The sequence below is a fragment of the Nanorana parkeri genome, unplaced genomic scaffold (assembly GCF_000935625.1).
Source record: "Nanorana parkeri isolate BGI_ZX_2015 unplaced genomic scaffold, ASM93562v1 scaffold222, whole genome shotgun sequence".
NCBI classification, from domain to species: Eukaryota; Metazoa; Chordata; class Amphibia; order Anura; family Dicroglossidae; genus Nanorana; species Nanorana parkeri.
The window spans coordinates 1,067,946-1,075,975 of NW_017306490.1; the positions used below are offsets into that span (position 1 = coordinate 1,067,946).

Here is an 8,030-nt window from a genome sequence, read left to right on the forward strand (position 1 = left end):
TTACCCATGAGATAGATGGTTTTATGCCTGGAATAATGATACAGATACAGCTAAGTACTGGGAGTTGAACTTTTAGAAGGCAGTACTTTATAGTATAGTAGGGACTTTATTCAGTACAATATAGCACAGACAATATTGGATAAATTGATGTGTGTAAATGAATAAACCAAACTGCTTTGTTCAATGTCATTAATGAAATTACTAATGAAAAGCATAATGATATCTGTAAGCAAAACAAAAACAAAACAAACAAAAAACCTTTGCATTTCCGTAATGTACATGTTAACACAGTTTTGGCGATCATCATAAATTTAACAATTATAAAATCAGTGTCTGTCATAGTGAGCAAAGGGTCATACTAATCCACTTTTACAAATGCATCTGCACAGCATCATTGGCTTTAACAAGGTCTGGCATTTCACCCTTCATTGCCATCTGGAAGGACGTCTGTTCCATGCACTGGATGTTCAGCAGGTGTTCGGTCACACAGCTGGCATCTGTGTTACAGAATTAACTGTGTCCTTACCGAAGCTTACTGCTTTCCCTATTCATGCCACTTGATGCAATATTTAATGCTGTGTTTAGGATGAATAGATGTATTACTAGAAATATTGGGCACCCTCAATAGCAAAGAAAATGAAGTGTGTGTAATTAATTTGAATGAGGGTTACATAGACCTATATCGCATGTGAAGGCACTGTGACACAAGCTGTTACGATGTCCGGTGGACAGGGGCAACCACGGGGTCCTGGTGTTCCAACTTGAGTGCATAGAGGAAGCACGGGACACAGAGGGACACTGACACTAAGGGAGCAAAGAGGTGTCTGAAACACATGGTGCAGATACGTTTTGAAGTGCACACTCTCCTGTCTGTCTCTCCTCTCTCTCTCCCTTGACTGTCTCTTCTTGACCTCTCCCTTGGCTGTCTCTCGTTGCTCTCTCTCCTGGTTGTCTCTCCTAACTTTCTCTCCTGACTGTCTCTCCTTGCTTTCTTTCCTGGTTGTCTCTCCTCTCTTCTCTCCTGGCTGTCTCTCCTCGCTTTCTCTCCTCACTCTCTCTCCTGGCTGTCTCTCCTTGCTCTCTCCTTGCTCTCTCCTGGTTGTCTCTCCTCACTCTTTCCCCTAGCTGTCTCTCCTTGCTCTCTCTCCTGGTTGTCACTCCTCACTATGTCTCCTGGCTGTCTCTCCTCACTCTCTCTGCTGGCTGTCTCTTCTCGTTCTCTCCCCACTATCTCTCCTGGCTGTCTCTCCTCAATATCTCTCCTGGCTGTCTCTCCTCACTATCTCTCCTGGCTGTCTCTCTTCGCTCTCTCCTGTATATTCTACAAAAAAAATTGCCACGTGGTGCTAGAGTGTTCAGGTTTTGCTTAAAATAAAGGTGGCAACCCTAGCACAGTCCACCGCCAGAATGAAGGAGGTGAAGAGAGATGATCGCCAGGTGAGTGGGGATCAGGTAAGTAAAATGGCTTGGGGTTGGGCTTTAAATATGTTCCTCAATAGCCACCAAAGTTATAAATCCACTTTATGTTCACCAGATGCCTTTAAACACTCAAATATTACCTTATAAAAGTGGTGGTGACATTATTACTGTGCTGTACATAGCCTACCTGACCAATCTTTAAAAGAATGAGCTTAATAGTTACCTGTCCAATGAATGATAAGCCAAATCTTATAGACACCAGAACTCCAATAGTCGAATAACGTCTGTTTAATGACGTCCGTGCAAAAACATACTTATTGCAACGTTTCGGGGTCACGCAGGCTCTTTACTATGGATCGGCGGTCAGGAGTGCAATGGGTACATGGACCGTGACTAGGACATGTGACCATGCACATTAACTCAGGGGAGGAAAATGCCTTTCCCTGAGATGAGATTTCTTAGCAATGCTCTGCTGCTGTAATCTTCACAGTGTGAATTGCTTTGGCAAACTGAAGTCGTTTTGCCCTTTCAGAGCAGGAAGTGAATGCTCTGCAAGTGTAAGTATTTCAAAATCACAGCATTTTACACCTGACATGTCTGGTTATTATTAATCATCATACATAGAGGGATGCATTGGTAGAATTAGATTTTTTAATGTAAAGGTCCGCTTTAATGCTATATGATCTTTGAGGCTCCAGCACTGAACAGAATGATTCTGCTCACCTAGGCTGCAATGACACTAATGGCAGGTCAACAGGTTTTGGATCTGTAGATGGGCAAATGAATATTTCTTTTAGGTGCATTCAGCTGGGTCCCATATAACATGAACTCTGTGGAGGCACATTTCAGTATCATTAGCAGACAACAAATGGAAATCACCTACAGCTTTTAAGCCCCCCAAATCCACAACTTTTAATATAGTAATATCTAATATAGTTGTCCTTTGCTAATGTTCTTCTTGCATATAACTGAAGTATAAGTAAATTAAACTCTTAACTCACCAACAACAACTGGAAGAACTCTCATTGCTTTTCTCTCTCGCCCGTTGATCTTTGAGTGTTTTCGTTCTGGCTCCATACTTGATGAATATTTGAGATGAGGGTAAGCTATACTTTGTATTCCATGGCCATTGTCCACATATGCCTTGGAGAAAGGGCAGTCTGATTGGTCATACATAATTTCATCCAGCTTGCTGTCTGTAGGACTACGTTCAATCCTATCAATCTTATCAAATATGAGTGTTTGGCTTGGTGGCTTAGGTCTTGGGGACATGTGACTCCGTAACTTAGATTTCCTGGTTTCTTCCCACTTGCGGAGTCCATGAAACATTGCACAGTACAGTACTACCATTATTGGACATGGGATAAAAAAGGAACAGACAGAAGAATACACTACATAATTATTGTCTTCCAGTTTACACTCAGTTGGATCCCTGTCTTTGACATTATTCAGCCCAAAAATGACAGGGGAGGCCACAGCAAAGGCAAAAATCCATGTGGTAGAGATCAGGAAGAGTTGGCGGTTATCCACTTGTCGTCTGTTATAGTTCAGTGGGATTGAGACAGCTATGAACCTGTATAATAAAGAGCAAAATATTTTTAATCAGTAATAAAATAGGTAACATTCAATCTGCTACAACTACATAAAGCACGAGAATTATCACATTATTAAAGTATATCTAAAGCTAAAATGTTTTTAGCTTTGGACAGTCAAGGCAACTGGACTTGCTGTATTTTTCTTGAAGATGTTTCACTGATCATCTGACCAGCTTTCTCAATTCAGAATGACTTGTACAAAACTTCTCAGGGAATAAATATGGTGAATGTTGCTCCAATCCGCATAATATGTTAATTGCAACCAGATGTTGATTGCATTTGCATAAATAAGCTAGGAGGTGTTATTAACCTGCCCAGAGAGAGGTGCTATATGCAAAACAAGAAATTACATGAATATATCTCCAAAGTAAGGAAAATCCCCTCTTAGAAAGCTGTCACTGGAACTAGTGTACCCAATGGAAGATTTCCCCTTAATTCTTGTTATGGTGACAAGTAATCATTTTCGATTTTTCATCAATTTGAGTCCCCCTGACAGGCATCACTAGGGAGAGTGAATCTCTGTAATTGACTTAGCCAGCAATAAAAACCTGGCAGCAGTTCTAACCCTTTTATACCCTATCCAAAACAAAAATGTTTAGACTGTATACTATGAAAGAAGAGCTACATAACAATATGTCACTCATCGTCAGTGATGGGCGAATCTGCCTGGGTTTGACTCATGTGGGGAGGGTTGGGTATCCAAAATTAGTAGCGAATCACATAGAAATCTATTGTTCTGATACTAAATTCTGGCTATTTTCAATGCTTATGGTCAAGCTATTGTCAAAAACGGCATACATACAATACCATACACCTGTTCTTTTTAATGTGGGGGAAAAGTAAAAAACATCAGTCCTTTAAATTACATGCTTAGGAGATGCCTGCATGTAATGTTATGGAATAGAACAAAGCTAATGGACAGCATCAGCGACACTGTATTCTAGCCACACATATTTTGCATGTGTAACTGATTTTGTTTAGCTTTTACATATAGCTTGGTTTAAATATAGCAACAACACTACAATCTGATATTGTCCAACCTGAAAAAGGGTTTTTGGTAGTAAGCCTAAACTGACCAGTGGAAGTAGAAACCACAAAAGATCTACATGCCATAGGAAAAATTAAATTAAATTCCTTAGCTGTCTACAAATTAGTCTGTGACAAAACATTTTAGCAGTATAGCTAATGAGCTTCTTTTTATGCAATACCACACTGCAAAAGCTTACTAAAATGTTAAATCAAAGTGCGCAAAACTACTTCAAAACCACAAACCTATATTTCCCAAACCCCCTCCCATCCCCGTAGCTTGTAAAAATTAGAGCGATATTTGAGAAACAAAAGCCACAAATATAGTTCAATGGCTGGACAGTATGTAAGCAGCTTGGTTAGGCTGCAATATAAGAGAGAGAGAGAAGAGGCAGGATTTACCTTAAAATAGAAATTAGAGTGCATTATTTGAGAGATAGCAGCAAATATTTTATATTGACTGTGCTGTGCAGCTCCAGATGGCAGTGGGCATCAGCAAGAAAAGTACACTATAGGCACCCCAAGTCCAGCAGTCTGAGCTACACCTACCTAGGGCTAGGGGGAAGGGCAGGTAGCAGCAAAATGTAAATGTAGAATCCTGACCTCTTTCCTCAAATCAGGGCCAATAAAATCACAAGCGAGCATAAAAGGAGTGGTAGAAGAGTTGCTGCATGGAGGAAGTAGGTGGTGAGCATTGCTGATGTGACCTCCTCCCAGAGCCGTAGCTAGCTCCTTTTGCGCACGAGGCAAGAACAGAAAATTGTGCCCCCAAACAGATGTGTGATGTCACCCAAAGCCGCGCATGCACAGCATTATGTGACGTCATGCGCCCCGCCTCCAGGATGGCAGCGTGCATAAACAGTTTCTGTTCATTTCGTCCGAAACTAATTTTTAGCCTTTGCACATGTCTAATAATATGTGCATGAGTGTGTGTGTGAGTGTGTGTAGGGGGGGGTTATTTTTTTATCATTATTATTATTTTTTACTGTTGGGGGCTTCAGGGAAATATTAGGGGTCTAAACAGACCCCTGACATTTCCCTTTTGAAATAGAAAAACAAATTGAGGACACAGAGTCTTTTTTTTTGCAGCATCTGTTCTAAATTAATGGAGAGCACTCAGTACAGAGGCTTCCCATTCATTCACAAATTGGTGATAGTAAAACATGTACTATCCTCCAGTTATCAAAGGGTAAAAGCCCCTACAGTGAGTGCTTCCACCCACTGAGAAACTCTGTGAAGCACTTCCTGTTCATTCATAACTGGGGACAAACGTTGATCAACACCTGATACACAAGGCAGCTAGAATGACCACAATGTGGGACTTTCGCAAATCTTTCCAGAACTGATCTCGATATGTATATAATTGATATTCTTGGCATTTTTGTATATTTTTGCGTATTCTCTGGTGGCGTATTAGGGACAGCATGGGGGAACTTTATTATGTGTTGATGATTTCTTTTATGCAATTTTGTATGTGTATTTATAAATAAATCTTTTTTGATTTTAATTGTGCTATGGTTATGACACCTCATTAAACCCCAACTGTTTCTTGATATAAGGTGCCTTCAGACATGTGCATATCGGGGCAATTTATTTTGTTGATGTACATATTAATTCCCCTAAGCCTTTCTCCTCAGGGAAAGTAAACCTCCACTTATTATTATTTAGGTGTTTTTATGGGTGAATGTATTTTTTTAAATCATACACAACCCTGATAGGGAGTTTTTCCCCCCAAATCCCTCTTTAACTAGAAGATTTTCCAGAATGAGGCTTATCTTCCCCTTCGCACTCAGCTTTTACTATACCTACTGTATATACTCAACTGTCTGCCTATAAGTGGAAAAAAAATATCAGTAATGCTGAGTTGTTCTACTTTTTCATCCACAAATTTCAACAATAAGTGATATTCCCGTATTCCCCATCCATCATATATTTTATAAATCATTCCTGGTATAAACTTAGGATGCCCTGTAATAGGCAGAAAATATAAGTTCTTAAATTTACATTTACATTCTTGGTATCTTAAGAACAAATTCCATGCGTTTAGGGTGTCTATTAAAAAAAAAGGCAATCTCCAAATTTTCCTGTGGCATTCATTTTTCTTTGCATGTAGAAACAAGATAAACCCCCATATAACTGATGTTCCAATTCCAAGTCAATAAAGTTATTGTGAACATTGGATCAAGAGATTAAACAATATTATAACCATGGAAGAATTAACCAACTCTCTCAAGGACTCCTCTAAAAATTTTCAGAACACCTCGCATACTGGCAAAACCCCGCAGCCTGCAAGCTTAGTCTTGGTAGTTCCACTCCTTTCTTTCTGCCTCCTTCTGAGCCTTCCTCTCCACCTCTTTGAACTCTTTTTTTCCTTCCTTCCCTCCCCCTGTTGTGTTCCCTGTATGCCTTCTGCCTTAACTGTTCATACGGAAGTCAAAATGCAATTTGAAAGCACATTCTGTTGTATTATCTAGGTATCTCGCTGCCCTTTCAGGCAATTTGTAACTTTCCACCTGTATTACCTGCTTTAGTGGGCTTTATTTTGGTTGACCATTTACAATGACAACTCTACTTTGTATTAGTTGTTTAATTTTCTTGCTGATTATTATTATATTATTATTATACATAATATATATAGCGCCATCAGTTTGCACAGTGCTTTACAATATAAGGAAGATTATATATATATATATATATATATAAAAGGAACATTACAGTTACAATACAAGTCAAGACAAGATTGTAAGGCGGGCGCTGCCCGTGATAGCTTACAATCTATGCACAGTTTCTGTTTTAACTTGTATTTTTCTTCTGTTGACTGAAACACCATTGACAATATTTTGTATTGTTTTTATATTGCTCTAAATAAAGAATTTATAAAAAAAAAAAAAAAAAGAAAATTATCATTTTCTAAAAACCAGAAAAAAAACTGTTCTTACCAAGGCAGTTATGTTATAGCATGTGACATTTGGGAGTCCCAGTCCAATCCGTTCAGAGTTTAGTATTGAACCATTAATTCTACTCTTTTTTTCCACTCCAGGGGATGCATCTAATCCCCTTGTTCAATCTCAACATATCCTTCGTATGGATCAAAAGGGGTAGAAACTGAATCAAATACATCAATCTCTATAAAATGTTAGATTTCATTAAATTCATGACTAGCAGTAGATATAGGCAAAAAAAACGGAGGGTTTAGAACCCCTTTAAAGATAAATACAACTCTTCCCAATCCATGACTAGTTTAAGCACTGCATCTATCACAGGAGGATAGTTATGAGCATATATTTTATCCCATTTAGTGGCAAAATATAGTTACAAATATTGAAATCTCTAAATGCATTCCCTACCAGGAGGGATATACGCCTATTCCTATTTAACCATAAATATTCAGCCTTCACCAGATTATATAACCTGTGCAAAATCTAAAGCTTTCAGTCATATCTATGTTTTTGGTAAGTACATGCTTGGTTCAGAGTTGCAATTAAAAAATAAGAGATGGAAGTGGACACCCCTGTCTTGCTGCTTAAGAGATCTTATCATCTTAAATAAACGATTATTGATTATCAAACATACATTAGAGGTCTGATAGATGCTTCCCAGACATTATACAAAGTTACCCTTGAATCCAAATCTCTTTAGGACCTCTTTATTATGTTCCCATTATATGTTATCAAAAGCCTTCTCGGCAACACCAACGCCTCAAACTCTGGACCCACCCTAGTCTCAAAAGTTTCATAAGAATAAGAATTACTGCTAAAAATGTCTTCTATTCCTAAATGATTAATGCATAAATCCTGTCTGATTTTAATGAACCATGCTTCCAATTATATTCCTCAAGCACTTTTGTCATAGCGGACATCATCATTTTGAAATCAATATTTAATGAAGATATGGGGTGATAAGTAGCCACATCTTCTGCGTCCTTTGAACAAAGTTTCAAGATCAATACAGTGTTACCCATAATAAACTCTTTTGGTATTAACCTATATA

General features: G+C 38.6%; 1 protein-coding gene across 1 annotated transcript in view; it reads right to left on the minus strand.

Moving 5' to 3' along the window:
* Positions 1 to 8,030, minus strand: part of DRD4 (dopamine receptor D4) — a 48,615-nt gene that overhangs the window by 18,744 nt on the left and 21,841 nt on the right. Inside the window, exon 3 of the mRNA XM_018556046.1 lies at positions 2,421 to 2,992. Within this exon, the coding sequence (XP_018411548.1) occupies positions 2,421 to 2,992 (572 nt within the window). The remainder of the gene's footprint in view (positions 1 to 2,420; positions 2,993 to 8,030) is intronic.